This window comes from Apis mellifera, linkage group LG1, assembly GCF_003254395.2.
Source record: "Apis mellifera strain DH4 linkage group LG1, Amel_HAv3.1, whole genome shotgun sequence".
Classification (NCBI taxonomy): domain Eukaryota; kingdom Metazoa; phylum Arthropoda; class Insecta; order Hymenoptera; family Apidae; genus Apis; species Apis mellifera.
The window spans coordinates 21,134,983-21,155,900 of NC_037638.1; the positions used below are offsets into that span (position 1 = coordinate 21,134,983).

General features: G+C 39.7%; 1 protein-coding gene across 11 annotated transcripts in view; it reads left to right on the forward strand.

The window, feature by feature from the left end:
* The window catches only part of LOC413968 (dystrophin, isoforms A/C/F/G/H), a 413,776-nt gene that overhangs the window by 78,853 nt on the left and 314,005 nt on the right, over positions 1-20,918 (forward strand). For all 11 annotated transcript variants that reach the window (XM_026446499.1, XM_026446488.1, XM_026446500.1 and 8 more), the window contains one exon: positions 15,219-15,324. In XM_026446499.1, coding sequence (XP_026302284.1) covers positions 15,219-15,324 — 106 coding nt within the window. The remainder of the gene's footprint in view (positions 1-15,218; positions 15,325-20,918) is intronic.

Consider the following 20,918-nt stretch of genomic DNA (forward strand, 5'->3'; position numbering starts at 1 on the left):
GGGAAGGAGGAACGAAACGATATCCAGTTGTTGCCTTTAACGGAAACACTTCTACGCGCGTCACGCACGTAGTCTGAACCAAGTTCTCGACTTCACCCCCGGCTGTTGCGCAACGGCTTTATTTAATTGCCGCCTGTTCCTGCTCCCCGTTTCGACTCGTTCTTTTTACGAGCGGAGAATTCGCGAGCTTTCTTCTCTTTTCTTTTTCCAAGAGATTGCGTTTCAACGTCGCGATGATCCTTGGCCGATTTCGTTAGAGAAATATCGTTAGGACAAGATCGTACGACGTTTTCCGTGATAATTTTATTGCTCACCTTATTTTTTAATTCGAGGTCGTATATCGTTCTATCTTTTCTATATTTTTCTTTGTCGAGTATTAATTTTTATCGGCATTAATACGATGAAAATTGAAAGTTCAAATTTCTCAACGAGCGAATTCGATCAATTTGGGCGCGATTTTAATTCGAAATCGAAACTGAATTTCACCAACTCGAAAACCGGTCGAATTCGCGAGCTTTCTTCTCTTTTCTTTTCCAAGAGATTGGGTTTCAACGTCGCGATGATCCTTGGCCGATTTCGTTAGAGAAATATCGTTAGGACAAGATCGTACGACGTTTTCCGTGATAATTTTATTGCTCACCTTATTTTTTAATTCGAGGTCGTATATCGTTCTATCTTTTCTATATTTTTCTTTGTCGAGTATTAATTTTTATCGGCATTAATACGATGAAAATTGAAAGTTCAAATTTCTCAACGAGCGAATTCGATCAATTTGGGCGCGATTTTAATTCGAAATCGAAACTGAATTTCACCAACTCGAAAACCGGTCGAATTCGCGAGCTTTCTTCTCTTTTCTTTTCCAAGAGATTGGGTTTCAACGTCGCGATGATCCTTGGCCGATTTCGTTAGAGAAATATCGTTAGGACAAGATCGTACGACGTTTTCCGTGATAATTTTATTGCTCACCTTATTTTTAATTCGAGGTCGTATATCGTTCTATCTTTTCTATATTTTTCTTTGTCGAGTATTAATTTTTATCGGCATTAATACGATGAAAATTGAAAGTTCAAATTTCTCAACGAGCGAATTCGATCAATTTGGGCGCGATTTTAATTCGAAATCGAAACTGAATTTCACCAACTCGAAAACCGGTCGAATTCGCGAGCTTTCTTCTCTTTTCTTTTCCAAGAGATTGGGTTTCAACGTCGCGATGATCCTTGGCCGATTTCGTTAGAGAAATATCGTTAGGACAAGATCGTACGACGTTTTCCGTGATAATTTTATTGCTCACCTTATTTTTTAATTCGAGGTCGTATATCGTTCTATCTTTTCTATATTTTTCTTTGTCGAGTATTAATTTTTATCGGCATTAATACGATGAAAATTGAAAGTTCAAATTTCTCAACGAGCGAATTCGATCAATTTGGGCGCGATTTTAATTCGAAATCGAAACTGAATTTCACCAACTCGAAAACCGGTCGAATTCGCGAGCTTTCTTCTCTTTTCTTTTCCAAGAGATTGGGTTTCAACGTCGCGATGATCCTTGGCCGATTTCGTTAGAGAAATATCGTTAGGACAAGATCGTACGACGTTTTCCGTGATAATTTTATTGCTCACCTTATTTTTTAATTCGAGGTCGTATATCGTTCTATCTTTTCTATATTTTTCTTTGTCGAGTATTAATTTTTATCGGCATTAATACGATGAAAATTGAAAGTTCAAATTTCTCAACGAGCGAATTCGATCAATTTGGGCGCGATTTTAATTCGAAATCGAAACTGAATTTCACCAACTCGAAAACCGGTCGAATTCGCGAGCTTTCTTCTCTTTTCTTTTCCAAGAGATTGGGTTTCAACGTCGCGATGATCCTTGGCCGATTTCGTTAGAGAAATATCATTAAGAAAAAAGGCGCGGATCGTACGACGTTTTCCGTGATAATTTTATTGCTCACTCTATTTTCTAATTCGAGGTCGAATATCGTTCTATTCTTGAGTCTTTTATATATTTTTCTTTGTCGAGTATTAATTTTTATCGATCGGCATCAATACGATAAAAATTGAAAGTTCAAATTTCAACGAGCGAATTCGATCAATTTGGGCGCGATTTTAATTCGAAATCGAAACTGAATTTCACCAACTCGAAAACCGGTCGAATTCGCGAGCTTTCTTCTCTTTTCTTTTCCAAGAGATTGGGTTTCAACGTCGCGATGATCTTTAGCCGATTTCGTTAGAGAAATATCATTAAGACAAGGAAAAAAGGCGCGGATCGTACGTTTTCCGCGATAATTTTATTGCTCACCCTATTTTCTAATTCGAAGTCGTATATCGTTCTATTCTTGAGTTTTTTATATATTTTTCTTTGTCGAGTATTAATTTTTATCGATCGGCATCAATACGATAAAAATTGAAAGTTCAAATTTCTCAACGAGCGAATTCGATCAATTTAGGCGCGATTTTAATTCGAAATCGAAACTGAATTTCACCGACTCGAAAACCGGTCGAATAGATAAACGCGAATCTACCCCCTGTTATTGTAATTAAAATTTCGTATCGCGTCAGGCGGGTGGTAAAATTCATTTCGAGCGAAATGGTTGTTCTAATTGTTTCGCGTGTAAATCAAACATCCCACCATAAATTGAACTGTTCTCGGTCTAACTTTGAATCGCGCATCACGGGAAAAAGTTGATGTTTCTCCCGTTCCTCTTGCATTATTCAACGCGTCCAGAATTTTTTTTTTTTTTTTATTTCCCTCCATCGCTCCTTCATCGTGTTTTTGCGCTGTTTGCTCTCTTGCGAATGAAATTTCACGACTCGTTCGAGAATGGAATGTATTCGTCAATAATAATTTAAATTAAGGCTGTCATATCCTTAAATTATAATTCTTAAATACGTCTGTGTGATATTATCGAGTGATTTCAAAGAATATTCTTTAGATATTCGAATATTTATATCGAGTGTATTCGTTTTTTAAGCTTTTGGGGAATAACATTTGGAAAAAGGAAATTATTCAGTCTTAGCGTTTGACAATCGTAGCGGAGGGATGGTCGCGTGTGCGCAGTGCGTATCTTCTTTATCCCCTCGATATCCGATTAGGTATGATGCCAGTGAGAGATTCGAACTGATTCGAGGATGGTTAATTTAATTCCACCAACGTTTCGTTTCGTAATAATATTTAATCTTTTAAGCGTTTAATTTTTACTTTTTAAAATTTCATATCGCGTATAATGTATAAGAAAATGACGATCACATTTTGAAGATATTTATAAAAATATCTCGGACAAATACGGTTGAAACGAATTCACGGTTACGTAAATTTACAAAATATAATTGGAACAAAGCGTTTTCGAACGCAAACTAAACCAAACCTTTTTTGTTTTAGTTGAAAAGATAGAGGAACAAAAGAAAGAGAAGGGGAGGAGGGAAAAAAATCTAAAATCGGAGGAATCATTTTAAAAGGATCGTATTGAAAAAGAATCAAAGTCAATTTCATCGTAATAAAATTTTCAATCCTTCGCTAACGAAATTGCTACGTCTGTTTTGGGTATGGTTTAAAGCGTTTACTAAACGGCACCCTCTGTACGCGAATTTTGTGCCCCGTAGGCTTTATACCCCATAAGCCAGAGGAGAGAGAATGCCTGTGTATATATATATATATATATATATATATATATATATATATATATATATATCTGTATAATACCGTTCCCTAGCTACCACGGATGCCCATGAAGCTACGAATTTCAGTCAGTTTCTCGGCGTGCCTCCATCGAAATACTCGTGCCGGAAAATCATGCAGCCATGTTTTGTTAACCAGCCAAACTTTTTTAAATATTTCTTCGATATTTACGTTTCCCTCCCCTTCTCCGTCGCAATTCTCAACTCTTGAAGTACATAAAAACAAAAAATCTCTCGATTTTTCATCGACGTTCCTCTTCTGTGATCTTTGTGAATTTTCCCGCGTTTTCTCTATAAATTGAGATCACGTTCGTATACGCTCTTTCGCCGTTAGCCCTTCGCCGTTGTTAATAAACGTAAAAGCGTTTACATTTCGACGTGGTAAGTGGTCATATAAAGGGAGAGAGGAAACGAGAGAAGAGACGATCGTTCGTTCGTTAGTTCGTAATTCATCGGCGAAAATTTCGATCGGAATTTTCCGAAGATTTTCTTTTTGACCAGTTCCAGGGTAAATACTCGAATCCGTCGCGGTTCTAATTAATTCGACGAGTAAGGTAATCGTCCGAGACAATAATTCAACAATATGAAATCGACCATTCTGTTTGCTCGTCGGATGGATAAATCGTGTTCATTAAATCTCGCTTTCTTTTTCTTTTTTTTTTTGCCCTTCTAAGCGCGTACAAATGCGTCGCGGGGGAAGAAAGAAACTCGCGAAACTGTTGTTGCATCGGCAAGTTCGTTACGCTTGCATTAATGAGGAATTCGCGTTGTATTCGGTAATTGTCGAGGCGAAGTTGGCGCGCTAATTTTGGAATCGCTAACGAACCTCTTCGACGTGTCTCGTGCCGCGTTTCTCACGCAAACGCGTGAATTCGATAATGCGATTTTGACGAGGGGGCCGGCCAATGAAATTTCGCCAACGAATGCGACCAGCGAAATGAAACGAAAATCGATACAGCCTCTCCCGTGGTGGCCGGCTCGCGCTTCCTCCTCTCCTTCGTGGCTTCCTACTCGCGCTTCTTCGCCCTCCTTCTCGAAAGGATCCGGTGAAACGACCATCTCCTATTTTCCGCCTATTTCCATATCGGAACGAAAGGACTCGTTGTGGCAGCAACAGTTTCGATCGTGATTTTCTCTTTTAATCCAATTTTTTCCTACCTACGCCATATCTCGATATCATCCATATTTCCTCCTCTTCGATTGATTCGTGAATAAATGCATAAGGGAATTGGTATTTTCACGATATTTAATGGAATAAATTAGACGGTATTAAACGTGTTGATTCATCGATTCGTCTCTTTATCGCGGGTTTGTTTAAAGTTTTATTTTATCGTATCCTTGAATATTTTATCACATCCCATATTACAGTTCGAATTCATTCGCGATCATCATACGTACATTATCGTTTCTTTTCTGTTATCAATCGTCGGATTTAGTTTCGAGAGGGGGTGGTATTTAAAGGGGGTTTGATCGATAACGATTCGATTCGATAATGATGTAACCCGAAACTGCATTCGGATAATCCGTATGGAATAATTTATCGGTAATATCGCGCGATTATTGTTTCGGCCGAATCGTTTTGATTAGGAACGTTTCGAATAATTGAATCAATATTCATTCCGTGCATTTCGAGCAGATTCGCGCGCGCGTTATCTTTATAATTATCGCGGAGAAATTTCGTATTGAATTATCGTAAACGCAGTTTTGCCGCATCCGATTGGCATCATCCACCCCTTAAACAAACGTTCCAAATTTTCCACCCCGCTGCGCGCGTCTTGTCACTGTTCATTTAGGAGTTTTGACGTTGCGGCGAGCCGCATTATCCGTCGCCTCCGACCGATTCCGCAGAGACCCCGTGCAGTTTGACTGGTCGACAGTCGAGCGGTTTGACATCTCGTCATTTCGAGTTTCCCCTCTCTCGAAAGGGGGAATTTCTTTGTTCTAATATTCCACTGGATGTTTAATCGCAAAATTTCGTGATTAATATGATGAAAATTAGAAATTGGAAGGTTGATAAAATATCGGCTGCTTGAAATGAAATTTTCTTGTGATTGCCATTTAATTCAGATCGTTATTACTTTGTGAAGGATATCTTGAAAGGGATTGGAAACTTTTAGAAACTATCGCTTTTATTAAGCTCGTTTCATATATAAAATGATTCATTTTAGAAAATTAATGTTAAACCGTTCAGAATTAAACGCTTAAATGAACCGATAAATAATATTTGTCAATTCGGAGCTCGATTCTAGATGCAATTTGAATAAACCGTTTCATTATGAGGAAGAAATTCAATTGTCAACGCGTAAAAATTGTTACTAACATTAATACGTCTTTAATCAATCGTACATTACAGAGCAAAAATCATCGATAACGAATCAAAGTAATCTCATTTAAAATTTCCATTAATATCTTTTTCAATCCTAATATATCTTATTTTACAAATTCGTCTAATTTCTCTTTTTAACGTAATTTCAAAATTAAAAATCGAATTAATTCATTCGAGGGGAAAATTTTCTCCAATTCCAAAGACCAGATATTAAAATTATCCGCGTATATTCTTATCAATTCTTATCTCTCGACGAATGCACACTACTCCCACATTACCACATTATCCACACAGCGGAGGACGGAGGATCCACCAACGGTCCACGTATTTACGAGGCGTGCAACGAGGACGTTCTCGCCGATAAATTCGCGCGCGAAATATCCGTGGGGGTGCAACGCGTGAACGAGGGGGGGGTCGAAACGAGCGCGTGTTGTCCCCGATTGCGTCGAACGGGCGTCCTGAATGGGCGTGCACGAGCCGCGGGCGAAACGTACACGTGTATTATACGTGTGTATACGGGACATATAGGAAGGAGAAGCGAAACGTCTGCCGCGGCCGTGTAAATAAACAAAGGGGATCGTTGTCTGTTCGTGGAAACGAACGACGCGCGACTCGGAGGGGAAAGGAAAAACAAGTAGAATCGTTTAGTCGGCTTGTAAAGGGCGTACGCGATGGATCGAAAGGAGGCACGACCAGCAGCAACCGGCTCGAGTAGCTTCTCCACGAACACTCTCCAACTGCGATTCAACGTGAGTATATATATATATATATTCACGAGAGTTATCTTCCGCGTGGGAGAAGAAACGCGTGGGAGGAAAGGGGGAGAGGGGTGGCGTACTAATATTTGCCTGCGTTTAACGGGTTTAATGATGGTGGGAGGAATTTATTGCTAGGCTCGGTTGTACGACGATGAGCAGGCAAAAGGAAACACGAATTACGAGGCTTGGTATCCAAGCTTGTCCGATTCGGTAAAGTGGCATATCTCTCTCTTTCTCGCTCTCTTTAATTCGGTTTCGTAAGTGAATGCAATTCAAAAGTCGTGTTTCCTTGTATACGCGAGTTGGTTAAAGTTGAGTTGTAAAGTTTCTTTCTCGTTTCTCTCGTTCTTCTCTCGTAGTTTTTAATAGTTTCGGAAGGAAAGAAACGCTCAGGAAATATATATTGCGCAGTTTTCTGTCTGATATATTAGAGCAATTGTTAGATATTATTTCTCAAGTGTTAGAGATAAGAAAAGGCAAGGTACGTAACGATCAAAATAAAGTGAGTCAGTGTTTTCGGCTTGTGTTATCTTAATCTCGTTATCTCGTTCGACCGAAATATGCGCATTGTTTCCTCGATACGCTCTCTCTTCCCTTCCTCTCTTCCTTCCTCCTCTCTTCTTCTCTCAGTCGAAAGATTGTGGAATCGATCGAACCGTTCGAATCTTGGGAGAGCGGGAGCGGTTTCGTTTTAAGTCGAATTTAGAGGGAAGAGATTTAGGTCGTGTCCCCTTTGATGCGGTTAAAAAAGGAATTTCGCGCGAATATTGTCCGTGAAGGAACGCGGGGAACGCGTTCTTTGTGGGTCGTTTTTGGGGTCGCGTTCTTCCGGGATAAATCGTGCAGCCACGGTTTCCCGATAATTTTTTTTCTTCCTCTTTCTCTGGTCGGTGGTCGGTTCGCTTCTTTGCCGGCCGCAATGCAATAACACCGCCCCCCCCCCCCCCCTTTGACGTTACCCTCTTCCCCGCGAGGATAGCCACGGCGAACCGCTTTACCGGGCAAATAGAAAAGAAAATTAACGACGTCGGTGGAAATCTTCTTACCAAAAACCATGCTGGTTTCGCCGAGTTTTTTCCATCCTGGGTGTAGACCCAGGGTGGTTATATCCGGGAAGATATCCTTTGTTACCGTTGTAATTCTACTTTCTTCTCGGCCCCCTGCCTCGTTTTCTTCTTTATTTCTTCACCCTTTCTTCGTACCTTTCTTCCTTTCTTTCTTTCGTTTCTCTACGAGTCAAGACGAGTGTTTTTCGGTTGTATCCCAGAATGGTAACTTTCTTACATCACGTCCAGAACAAGCGTCTCGTTACTCTTGCAACTTTGCGATCGTTAGTTGCGGGTGGGAGGCGAAACTGCAGCATAAACGGGCCGCCGACTCGTACGTTTCCTCCTCTGGCGGCGGTAATTCACGCCTGGCTCGCATTAATTATCGATCAATCCCTAAGCTGTTGAGCCCTCCTGGCGCGGTTACTGCTTGCTTGTAGGGATTCTTTTTATGGGTTAAACGGTAAGGACAGGGCTCGAAGGATAATGTAAATCCTTTGATTTTTAGGTATTTTTTTATTAATTAGAAAAAATTAGGGAGAAAGGAATAACGCGATATTCAAATTTAGAAAGAGAAGAAATAAATGTCGATACGAATACGAAAGTGCGTTGTAATTATTGGTGAAAGTAATTCGAACGGTAAACATGTTATAAGGAAATTCATCCAATTTTTTCTTTTCAAAATAAAAGTTTAATTTCTTTCATGTATAATCTTGCTTGAGAATATATTTTTTTTAAAATGGAGCGATGCATACTTTACATATTTAATGTTTCGCTCTATTTCACGTAGCAGAATTACATTTTAAAAGAAACAGTTTATTAATGATGCATTTCCATGCTTGGCTAAAAAAAATACATATATTTTCGATAATTTTACTTATCACCGATTCGAATTCACTTTTACGAATTTTCGCGAACGGGAAAAATTTATCGAAAAAATCCTCTATCGAATAATTTGATTCTCGCAAATTTCAAGAAACGATCGTAGCAAGATAATTTGAACAAATTACGTCGGATATACGATAAAATTTATCGCGTCGTTTTATTTAGTCGATTAGTTATTTCCATAATTTTGCCATCGAAAATGGCAAAGCTTTTCCAGAGATCGAAACTCTCGGACGTTTGTTAATATCCTTGACAGGATTATACAGCCCGTGTGTCATCTCCTCCGGCATTTCCATTAACGAAACTGTACACAAAACAACAAACGTACTTACCTTAGTACTCCACCTTAGTTTCCTTAGAATCAAATTTCGTTTTATTTAGTTAGCCGTTTCACGTTAACTGATCGATCGACGTCACTCGATGTCCCCGTTATTCATATTCGGGACAAAATGTCTCGTGAACGCACCTATTTCAATTTCCTCTTGACAAGCTTGCGTGCCACCGGTGCGTCATCCGTTAACCCTTGGAACGAATATCCTCCTGGAGATATTTTTTTTCCTCGAAGGAGGCCGATCTCGGTGTGGGCTCTTCTCCATCTTCTCCTCGAATAAAAGCGAAACAGGGAGGAAGAAGACGACGTTTCGAGATTGAAATATGATCATACGTTTCGATTAATTTGAAAACTCGCACTTAGGCGCGTCCACCACTTGTCTCTCGCGTAGTAGAACAGCCATACAATTAAAGCGATATTTCTGTCGGACACGTTCCCCTCGTTGTTGCTTATTTCCTACGAAACTCTACTCTTTTTAAAGAGGATTGGATAAAAATAAAGTTGCAAGATTTCGACATTCTCGATACTTTTTCACGCAGGTTTGATTAGAGTTGACGATGATCCATACTTTGCAACGATTAGAAGGGAAATGGCGAAACAAGGGAAAGTAAGACGCACCTTTGTCTTGTTTATGAGGAAATATTTCATAGTTGGAGAAGTTATTCGGGGTTGACGAGGGTTTAACCGGCAATTTATCTTGCGCGCAACGCATTCTTTGAAAGGACGAAAAAAAGAAAAATCCTATAACGCAGTCTTCCTCGCCGATCGGTCCATAACTTCCTCTTTCAATTACGTTCTAATTGGATTCGCAGGAAAAAAACGTCCGACAGCTTCGCTCGTCGCGATTATTCAACCGAGTTTTAACTAAAAAAATCGCGCTCGAAGCTTTAATAAACGGATGTCGATCCGATTTTCGTTGTTTTTTTTGGAGAAACTATTATTTTGAGACGACTGCGGTGAAAAGGATACGCGGTGAAAGGATGTGAAATAATAACGTGGTATGGAGGAAGGAATATGGAAATGAAGAAAGGTAGAAATTAAACGAGATATCAGAAAATTAATGTAAGCTAGATGTTTGCTAGGAAGGAAGAATGCTCGATCAGATATGCGAAGTCGAAACGTGTACCGTTGTTAAAATCGAGGGGGCAGTTGCCTGTTTTCATTTGCATACTCGGATAAAATAGATTACGCGATTAGATATTAAAGAGAACGAGAGAGAGAGAGAGAGAGAAGGGGAGAGAGAAACACATGATTTGAAACCGTTCGTCAAACATTATCGCTCGCAGCCTCGTATTTTATCCTCTCCATTGAACGATGTGTTATCGTTCGCGAGGCGAAATTTCCTATGATTTAGTCAACCCGGTGGCGCACCGTTAATTATTCAAGACTTATCTGAAACAACATGCGGCCTGTTGTGCGGCGAGGGAAATTGCAATTACGCGTGTGTCTGAACCGGCCGGCTTTTCACGACTCTACAAACTTAATGGCGTAATAACGCGAAGCTGAAAAGAAGCTAACCGTGTCAAGGATGGGAGATAATCCTCTTCTTCTAATAAAAGAAAAAAAGAAAAGGGAAAATCCGAGCCGAGGCGGAATAGTTGATGCTATGCAGAAGCGAATTATACGAATTTTTTCCCCTCCCCGCGAACATTAATTAAGATTACTACTAAGTCGTGTTGTGCCTTGTATGTGTGCATCGGTATACGAAAGAAAAAAGAGAAAGAAGAAGAGAGAAAAAGGAAATGAAATGAAATATATGTATATATAGAGAGAGAAAGGGGAAGAGAGAAAAAAGAAAAAATGCACGACCGAAAACGCAGTCAGTTCGTAGAACGGATTAAAATGGACGCGACAGGAGGCGTTTTCTGGATATCACTTTTTTCAACGCGAACGATAACATTCAGCTTGTTGGGGGAGGGGGAGGGATCTGGTATCTATTGAAATTCCCGTGGCCCCTGTTTCAACGGTTCAAATCCTACTGGGTTTTCCATTGGTTATCGCGGAAAGAGAGACGAGAATGTGACAAGCTGCTTCAAAGCCCCCTGCCTTTTCAACGAATTGGCGAATACTCGGCTCGGTTAACGTTTTTCGATCTATGGTTAGACGTTTCGATTCAACGCCATCGATATCCCTTTTCGTTGGGAGAGGTATCGAAGGATATCGAAATAGGGGCAGGGGGGAAGGACTGTGGGGTGATTAAACGCGATTAACGTGGATCGGAATGACGAATGTGGTATTCAAGGGAACGAAGGGTATTCAACGGTGGAAGCATCGAAAGTTTCGACATCGGGATTCGTTGTAGCTTTTTCCCTTGTTCGTTATTTCTTCAATCCGATGGAAAATTTAAAAATTTTTTATATTCAGCGCGAAGAATGAAATTTCCATAATTTTTAGAAACTATTGGCACTCTACGTGTTTCAAATTTTAAAATTGTAAAATTCTAGAAGGCGAATTACAGAAATCTAGAATTCTTAAATTCAAGAATCCTAGAATTCTTTTTATACGCGGAATTTATGCAACTCTGAGTGACTTAAAATTTTGAAACTTGAGAAACTAGTAGAAACAACAATAGAGCTCCAAAAGAAAAATTGAAAAATTCATCTTTTCGTTATTAAATCCACGATACAGGTCTAACATTTCGATCTCTTTTTCTTTCTTTTTTTTTTTTTCACACTCTTCATGCACAGACGTACAACACGGTTGTTTCGCATGCAAAAAACATACGTAAAATTCGAACGCGTCCTTGGTCGATGGTCTCTTCAACGCCACTCGTCCCCCATAAATCTCGTCGCATTTTCACGTAACATTAACGGAGTTCGTTTCACGCATGACAAAGTCACCATTATCCAAGTGTCCACTCGGGACACTCTTGTCTTTAACTTTGTATCTGCATAACGATGCGATGCATCACCATACATTATATCGAACGGGGTCGTTTCCATATTTTCGTGCCTCCTCGCCTTCTTGAGCTTCACTCCATATATATATATATATATATATATATATATATATGGAGGCGAGTTTTCCATGCCGCCGGTGACACGGAAGTAACGCACGATCGATTACACGCGAGGCTTATAAATAACTTGGTTTATGCGCGGTCGTACGAAGTTGAGATTAAAAACGGAAGAAACGAAAAAAAAAGCAAGCTTTATATACGAACTTTCGCCAAATAAGTTTATATAATTGCGTGTATAATGAGAATTTATCTAATTGTCTTCCTCAGTTTAACACGTGTATCGAGTATTACGAGTCTCTCTTAAAAAGTAGAGTTTGTTTATATGAGTTTATCGAGGAGCAAACAAAAAGATTAATTGTATATAGTAATTCTCTTCATTAATATTTTTTATTCGTATAAGAATTCACGAGAAAGAAAATATTTTTCTTGAAATTCGTGGCAATCGCATCGAATATGTAGGAAATATATTTTCAATCACGTTATATTAAACGAGATTCGCGGATTCGTATAAGTGACGCTCGACGATGTCGCATAATAAAAGCTCAAAGGTTAAAGTTTAATCGGTATTAAAGTTTTCATTCGTCCGTGTAAACGGGAAAATTTCGCTCTATTCGAGGGGAGGGGGAGAAATAACGAACGAAAGTTATCTATTTAAAGAAAGCTATTAAAGGCGCGCGTTGAAAATTTGATCGGATATAAAGTCGAAAGTGGAACTATCCCTCGACGAGAAGAAAGAAAATGGATTACCAAGATTAACGGAGTAATCCGGCCAGTTTCGATCTGGCTAATTCGACGACACACAGCTGACGGAGAGAGAGAGAGAGAGGGTGGGTTCAGCATGGAGCGAAATTGGATGTGGCTGTTCGGTGATAAAAAAAAGTCCTCTCCTCCGAGACTATTAAGATATTCGATATATCGATCATTGTTCGAAACTTTCATCGATAATTGAATTCTTTTTTTTTTCTTTATAATACACCATGTTATCTCTAAGTCTCCTTAGCTTAAAAAATGAATCTTCGAATTTTTCTCCGTTCGTGTAATCGATCCACGATTCATCCAGTTAAACGATTAATCGTGAAACGTTCAATCCTCCAAAGGAGAATGTTCATTTAACTGTCATTACGTCTCTTTTCGTTTAGCAACCGAGCGAATAACATTTTCTTTCGAAAGGGCAGAAATTTTTTTCCAACGAATATCATCTCCGACAAGAAATGAATTTTCGAATTTTTTCTCATAGATATATAACTGATTCATAATTCCGCTTCATTGTTATCGAAAGGAGACGTAATGAACGTTAAATGAACGTTTTTTTTCTTTTCGGAAAGATGGATATATTTTTTTCCACTCATATAATCGATCCGTAATTTATTCCAAATAGATTCACAGTTCGCCAAAACGAAAAGAGACGTTCCTGAGGGAGGGGAGGATTGAACGTTTCACGGTTAGTCGACTATAGGAAAATTAATTTGATCGTTAGGCGAGAATGGGATTAGGATTCGGTGTAGTCGGGCGCGAAAGAGGCAGTCGTTCGCCTTTTCCTTTCATCTCGCCACGCTCCAGATTAGCAAGGCTTAACAACGGTTATTGTTTTCGTAATCCTCCGAGTATCCCTGCTTCGATAAACATTTTCCCACGTAAACGATCGAATTCTCCCTCCTCCTCCTCGACTTTAACAATAAGTTATTATTTAAATCACGTTATTCGGGACGAACGGATGAATAATGAAACTCTCTCTCGTCAATGGGAGGAGTATCGTATTTCTTTCGATGACAAACGATCAAACGATACGATACGATAAAGATGAATTTGTTCGTAGTTGAAGAAGAAGCTTTCGATGTACAGAACTTTGAATTTCCGCTGTTGCATCTTTTATCTAGATTGCATCGTTTGGCTCGTATCCTAACCATCAGGAAAGAGAGTTTCTTTCAAAGAAGAATTCGAGATCGGTATGAATCTTTCTTCGTGAAAATATAAGCTTTCAAACACGAAACGCTCGGAAATCTCATAAATTTATTCATACATCCGGCTAGCTTTTGTACCTTCGTTTCAATTAGATAAATTGATACTTTTAATCAGCTTAAAAGAGCTCTCGACGAAAATACGGGTAAATTCTGGTTCGCTTTTAATAGACGGTTCGACGAGAAGTTGCGATATTCGTTTATCATCGTATATGTTAATGCTCTCTCTCTCTCTCTCGCGATCGATAACGATGCGAGGGATGCAACAAAATGATGTCAGTAAGTCATTTTAATACGTTTCTACTTTCCGTCGAATATAAAGGGGAGGGAGGAGAGAGAGAGAGACAAGTTTTAATTAGTTGCCGTTTCGCGTGATTTTATTGCACGGTCGTAATAATCGCACGCGATGACAGAACGGGATAATAATACGCGTTTCGTTCGCAATATGCTAATGAGGTTTTCAAAAAGCCCGGAGTCCCCCCGTGTGCTTCCAACAATGGGCTGCGAAAATGGTAGCTCGGTTTCTAGAATGTCTACGACCGATCGATAGGCCCGTGTAGTGTAGAAACCAGTTACAACGAAGAGGCAGAAACGGGTGATCGACCCGTACCACCGTTTCGTAGAACGTAGTAGTTTTACGTCGTTTCGTGAAAGAATATTTATGAATATTTTTTTCCACGCGGAAAGAATGAAAAAAGAAAGAAGGAGATGTTTTACGAAGAGGGAAAAAAAAACGGAGAATCGATCATTGCAATTTGATCCCAATCGAAGTTTTCGATAGTTTATGGTTATTTACCGAATGAATGATTGTTGATCGATCGTACCTTTTGTTAGGTTATCAATTTTGATTTATCGTGTACGCCACGTGTATTCGTATTCGATTTCAATTAAAAAAATGAAAAGAAAGGAAAATAGAATAAAAATCAGATTTTTTTTTTTTTGTTCTTTTTTTTTTAACGAAATAAACAGCGAAACCAGTCATTGCGGTCTGTTCGAACAAAAATTTTCCAAGTGTTGGAATATTAACGAAGTTGGTTTTTGATCGGTAGAACCTTTTATAGATATAGATATGGGTATAAATTTTGATTTACTGCGTACTGGAAAAAAAAAAAAAAATAAAAAATACAAAAATACGCGTGTATAGGTGGTCGAAAGAGAGCCATCATTCTCGTTCGTCGTTTTCAATCGAGGCGTGGTGCAACGTTTAATCTCTTAAAAAAAAAAAAAAAAAAAAAAATTGTAAACTATGACGTTTTAATAACTGAATTAATTCTTGTACAGGATGTCCTACGAGAGCTGGGGCAGAAAAAGCCGCAGTTGGACGAGCTGGTGCACACGGCGGAAGCGCTTCGCGCGGACACGAATAGACAGCAAGTGCACGGCAAAGGTAAGCTCATTTTTATCCGTTTCAACGCTTTTTAATTCCCAGAAATTTTTATCTTCGCCATATAATCTATATCGCTTCCGTTTCGTATTATCATAATCATTCTCTTATATGCTCGTCAATTATTTATCGTCGTTGAGATCCCAATTCGTTCATCGAGTTAGACGATAAGGATAATTTTTTTTTTTAATATAAAATATAAAACAACGATATCAAAAATCAGGGAAGATGGAATTCAACGATAAGTGTCTTCATCGCGGTGGATCGATACGCGTATCGATAACCAACGAGTTTAATAAGTTTTTGTCACCGTAATTGATAGCAGCGATTGACTACTGCTTGCCAAGCACTTTTCACTTCTTTGACGAATTTCACAAGTTTAATTATTGGCCTTGATTGCTCAGCCAAAGCCGAGCAATAAATTGAACCATCTGTTCGGTTGGACAGCTACTTATTATACCGAGTGTCTTACTCCAGACCGTTTCTTTCGAATCGTTTCTTATTCGTCTGATCGAATCTGCGCAAAATTTTTCCACGGAGTTCTTACGAAATCGTCAATTTGTCTTTTTTCCTGTACACACAGGATGATTCCAAGAAAGGTAGTAGATAGAAGAAGAGATCCAAAAATTTCTCGAACAATTGTTTTTCCTCATTCTACTTTTCTCGACAACGTCTTCTCGATAGAGTTCCTCATGTTTCTCAAAAGTTCCAAGTTCTCTCGCGTCAGAGATATTTCCAACTAATTAATTTCTCACATGTATCATCGCGTAAATTTCTCTTCTAGTCTCAATTGAATTTCCATTCGAAAAAGGGGTTCAAGCTCTCTCTCGATATCTGGAGAGGAAAACGAATAATATTTATCCTCGGCTATCGTCGACACCATTAATATTTTTCGACGATAATTAGAGCCGTTCAATCGAAGAGTCATCCGGCCGTTGGAAATTACCTGAGATAACCGTTGGGGGATTCGATTTATTCGGAAACTTTTTAAATCGCCGCGAATCTGGCGCGGATTGACGCGATGGAGGGTCGAGCGCGGAGATTAACGGCGGTGCCGTTAATTGTTTCAAGAGCCCTGGAAAACTCTCTCTCTCTCTCTCTCTCTCTCACCCTCCCTCCAGCCGATGTCGCATTGTTCCTTCTATATTAGCGTGCCGGTACTTGTCAGTCCCGTCTGCTACTACTACGCTCGTGCATTATAGCCAGACGATTCTTTCGTCCATTGTTTTCAACAGGGCGCCCACTCTGCGTGAAATAGGGAGGAAAGAGTTCGCGTACCGAGCCCTATCAAACAGTTGGCGGTGGCCATCCCTTGCGGTAACGCGTTCCTTTTTCAAGAATTCTTATTAATACGCGCCTTCTCCTCTCTTCCTGTTTAACCATCGATCGCGACGCAATTTTAGAATTTCTTCCTCGCGATGATGTCCATAAATGTGACGATGGATGGTGTTGATTAAGAATATTAAAAAACTTGTAAATTTTCCGCTCTTTTCCCTGAATTAATCGGACGACGAAGTTGCACATTCTATAGCTTCTCTCTTTTATGATAAAAATTCTTCTTCATTTACGGAATTTTAATAAAAATGGAAGGAACTGGATCGATATTTCTTCGATATTCACTTCGAAAAGGGACGATAGAACTCGGGAAGCGAAAAAGTTGGACGCACAAGTTAACATCGTGTGTCAAAAGTTTATCGCTTGGCGATAAATGGAAGAATAAAAAGCCCCCTTTTATCGGTTTAAAAATCGCTCGCGGTTTTCCACGGAGGGAGGGGTGAGAACTCGATGTCTGGTTTTTTTTCGTCTTGGCTGGCGTGCACGTGCCTCCTCGAGATTGAACCGATGCTGAAGTGGGCCGACACGGCAACCTTCCCCCCCACGGCTTACAGTTGTATCGAAAGGTGGCTGTATTTCGACCGATTTTTCATAACGGTCACGTTATCAAACCACCAGGTAAACGTGTTGTGAACCTTGGTTGTGAAGTGTTGCTGTTCCCTCCACAGCCTTTAATTACCAGCACGAAACATCCGGGACATGCTAACGCTCTCGCGTTTTACCTTTTCTTCCTTCCATGCTGCTCCTCTTTGCTCTTCTCCTCCTCGATGTTACACCTCATTTCGTGCCTTCTTCCATTTCGTTTCTCTCTCTCTGTTGTGCACTTCTAACTTACGTTAATTGCGCGTATTTTCTCCCTCCAAGATGATAAAATATCGCTCTACGAGGATATCGATATCAAGATTGATGTCGTTGTGAATTCGTTCGCAATTATGGACAAGTTCGAAAATATTCCGCCGACGATGGATGCGTTTTTACGTTGTTAATTCATTCAGAAGTATTGGAAGATAAAATAAAGGCGATTTAAAAAAGCGAAGCACGGAGAGAAGAAATAATGTTCGATGTAAAAAGTGGAGAAATAAGTTGACGAATGACTTGGCTCGCGTTTACATAAATGTTTGTTCGCGTTAAATTAACCGGAGTGGAGAATCTCTCGGTTTATTGAATATGCATCGGAGTTAAGACAGGATGGTTTCAGCTTGAAATACGACTCGAGTCTCTCGGTTGTTCGAGCTACTCGATATCGGTTTATTCCTCGGAAGAAGAAGAAGAAGAAGAAGAAGAAGGAAGGGGGATGTAGAGACGGATCCGGCTGGCACGTATTCTACCTCGCCGCCATTGATTCCTTTTCAACTGGATTTCGTATTCGTCGCCACCACTTGCGCGACTCGTGGCGAATAACCGTAGGGAAGAAGCAATGGAAGGGAAAAAGTGGAAAACGTCTCGAGACGAGGCATCATCGGTTCCTCCCCCTTTTGTTCGGTGCGACGGTTACGTTCTAGTCAACGTTCAGGAACTTTCTTTGAGGAGAATTCCACGCATTGTCTTTAAGCGTGGCGTCGCTTAATCGAATACTTGATCCTCTTCGGCATTGTTGCCGAAAACTCCCCCGCGGAATTAAATTCTTGTCGTTGATTAAACTCCAACTATCGCACGGGTTATAAAAGATTTTCGCGAAATCACGAGGGAGAGAAATTAAATAAATTTTTCCAAACGTGTGATCTCCACCTCCATATAAGAAATGAGGGAGCAAAGATGGAAAGAATTCGACTTCGAATCGAAGAGTATCGAAGAAACTTTGCACGTCTTCTCGAAGAAACTTCGTCCCAACGTCATTTCGAATACGTTCCACATTCCCTCCGGCAAACGTTAAGAAAAATTGGCAAAAAGGTGAGGCGAAATTGGATAATATTTGCATCGTCGTATTTATCGAAATTCCACGCCACGAGATTCGCCGCTCTCGATATATAAGCATATCATTTGCATAAACGTATTTATACACGCGCTACACTCGTTCCAAATATTACCGAGCATATATTAATAATAATTATGGAAACGCGTTAACGGCCGATAATGCAACGTGTCGAGGTTGTGCACGCATTCTCGAGGTTGGGTCGAAAACCTCCTCGTCGCATTCCTGCGTTCAGCTTTCGGGATATGTACACTCACCTCGGCCACACAGGATCGTGTGCTAGGCCAACTTGCACCCCTCTCCCTCCTGGAATGAAGGGAACAACCACTTTCAAAGCTGAACAATGTATCGAACTGCATCAGAATAATCGTTGCAATAACACCCTTCGAGGATAAACAAATGCACTCCGCCATTCCTTTCGATTTTTTGAACCTCGTCAATGAGAATTTTACGTCACACTTTCGAATCTGGAGACTAGAAAGTGTTATTTTTCTTGGAGCTTTTCCATAAATAGAGTTGAGATCGGTTCATACTTGCAACCTGTTGCGAACAGGTTGGCATTCTCTTTATATTGAGATGTTTCATAATGGAATCGATGAAGCACGGTCCTGCTTCTTGGAAGGGACCCATAAAGGGGATTAAGCGAGCCGAGAGAGAGAGAGAGAGTTATCGAATCTTGATTCACGGAGTGGAAGAGGGACACGATTGGCTTTTATAACCTGGCTCTTGTAGGGAAAAATATTTTTATTAACATCGAGGGCTGTTTGATGAATCGTGTATCGAGTCGAGTTGTGTTCGAAAAAACACAGGACGCGCAGTGTATACAGCGGTGTATTGTCCAAGCAAATATGCAGAATCGATATGATAGCCGGATAAACGCGTCTATTTCTTTTTTTCTATCGTTGCTCACATCCATTATCGTCCCGATTAACCGATTATTCACCCGATTTCTCTTCCTTCTTTTTATTCCCGCGAATAATTCTTCTCTTTCCTCACATTCCACGCAAATAATAAAGTATTTGTTTCAACTATAATTTGGAAATGATGAGAAAACTCGTTTCCTCTGGAAATATATCGATATCTCTTCTCGAAATTTACCGATCCGTTTCGATTTCTTAATAAATTTCGTATCGAGAGAGAGAAAGAGAAGGTTGATTTTCTATCTTATCCCGAAAAGAAAAATATTCTCGTTTTCCACGTAGGTTTTCGCCATTCAGGGCAAAATTTCCACCGACCGATTACTCCTCTTGCACCGCTCGCCACTTCGCAATTACCCTGAATCTATGGCAACTTAGGAGCGTTGCATATCTCCCAAATTATACGTACTTAAGGTAACTTATTGCGACTAAGGTATCAGGACGCCTCTCGCCTAATTGCTTAATTATGTCAATTAATGGGAGCGTAGGAAAGTTGCCGGCTCCGTTTCGCTTCCTCTCAGGTGGATGAAGTATGTCCGGAACGTTTCAGCCTCTGATACCCTTTCTCGCCTTGGGCTTTGAATCGACCGAGGAGAGAGAGAGAGTTAAAAAGAGAGAGAGAGAGAGAGTTCTTTGATTTTGAAGCGCGCCTTTTCTATTAGAAACCGTAAATTGTTAATTATTCGGGAGATACGAGTAGCTTTAACAATTTAGATAGCAATCTGTTTCGATTTACACGATAGAAAGAGAGGGAGGGAGAGTATTTTTTGCTCGTTCGATTTCTGTTCACTCGACTTCTTTTTTTGATTTATTTATCGCCGTCGGATTTATATCCGTCGTGATTTATCCTTCTTTGCTCGTGATGCGGCAGAAATGCTGTTTTTCTTGCGTTCAAGTTGTTGAGAGAAAGAAGAAGTTAAGATTAATAGTGGGACCATCGTGGAACGAGGGTTAATAATCTCTTCTGTTTCATTTAATTCCATATCGTATCCGTATTTTTTTATTTTTTTTTCAAGAATCCCGTGTTGAGACGTTGTATAGGGTCTGGAGACACGAGAAGAAAGAAATGGAATAGTTTTAATGAAATATTTGTTTTTATCGAGCCAAAGAAACTTCTTTTCTTCCTTTATATACCTCGAAAATTTAATTGAATCTAATTTAACAAGAAGAACGAGTTCGAGTTTTCATCGTTTCTTAAAATCAGTTTATAACGTTTGCTTTCGATTAGATAAAATTCATCTCGTGAAAGAAAATTATTCTGAACGATCCTAATTTAGTTGCCAATGCTTTTTCGATTGCAAAACCACTCGTTGTCGCCCGATAGAGGTTCTTATTTTTCAATAAAACGTGCGTTTTCTTCTTTTTTTTTTTTTACAAAGAAGAAGGGAAGAAAAGAAAAGAAAAAAGAGAGAGAGTGGAAAAGAGTGCTACAA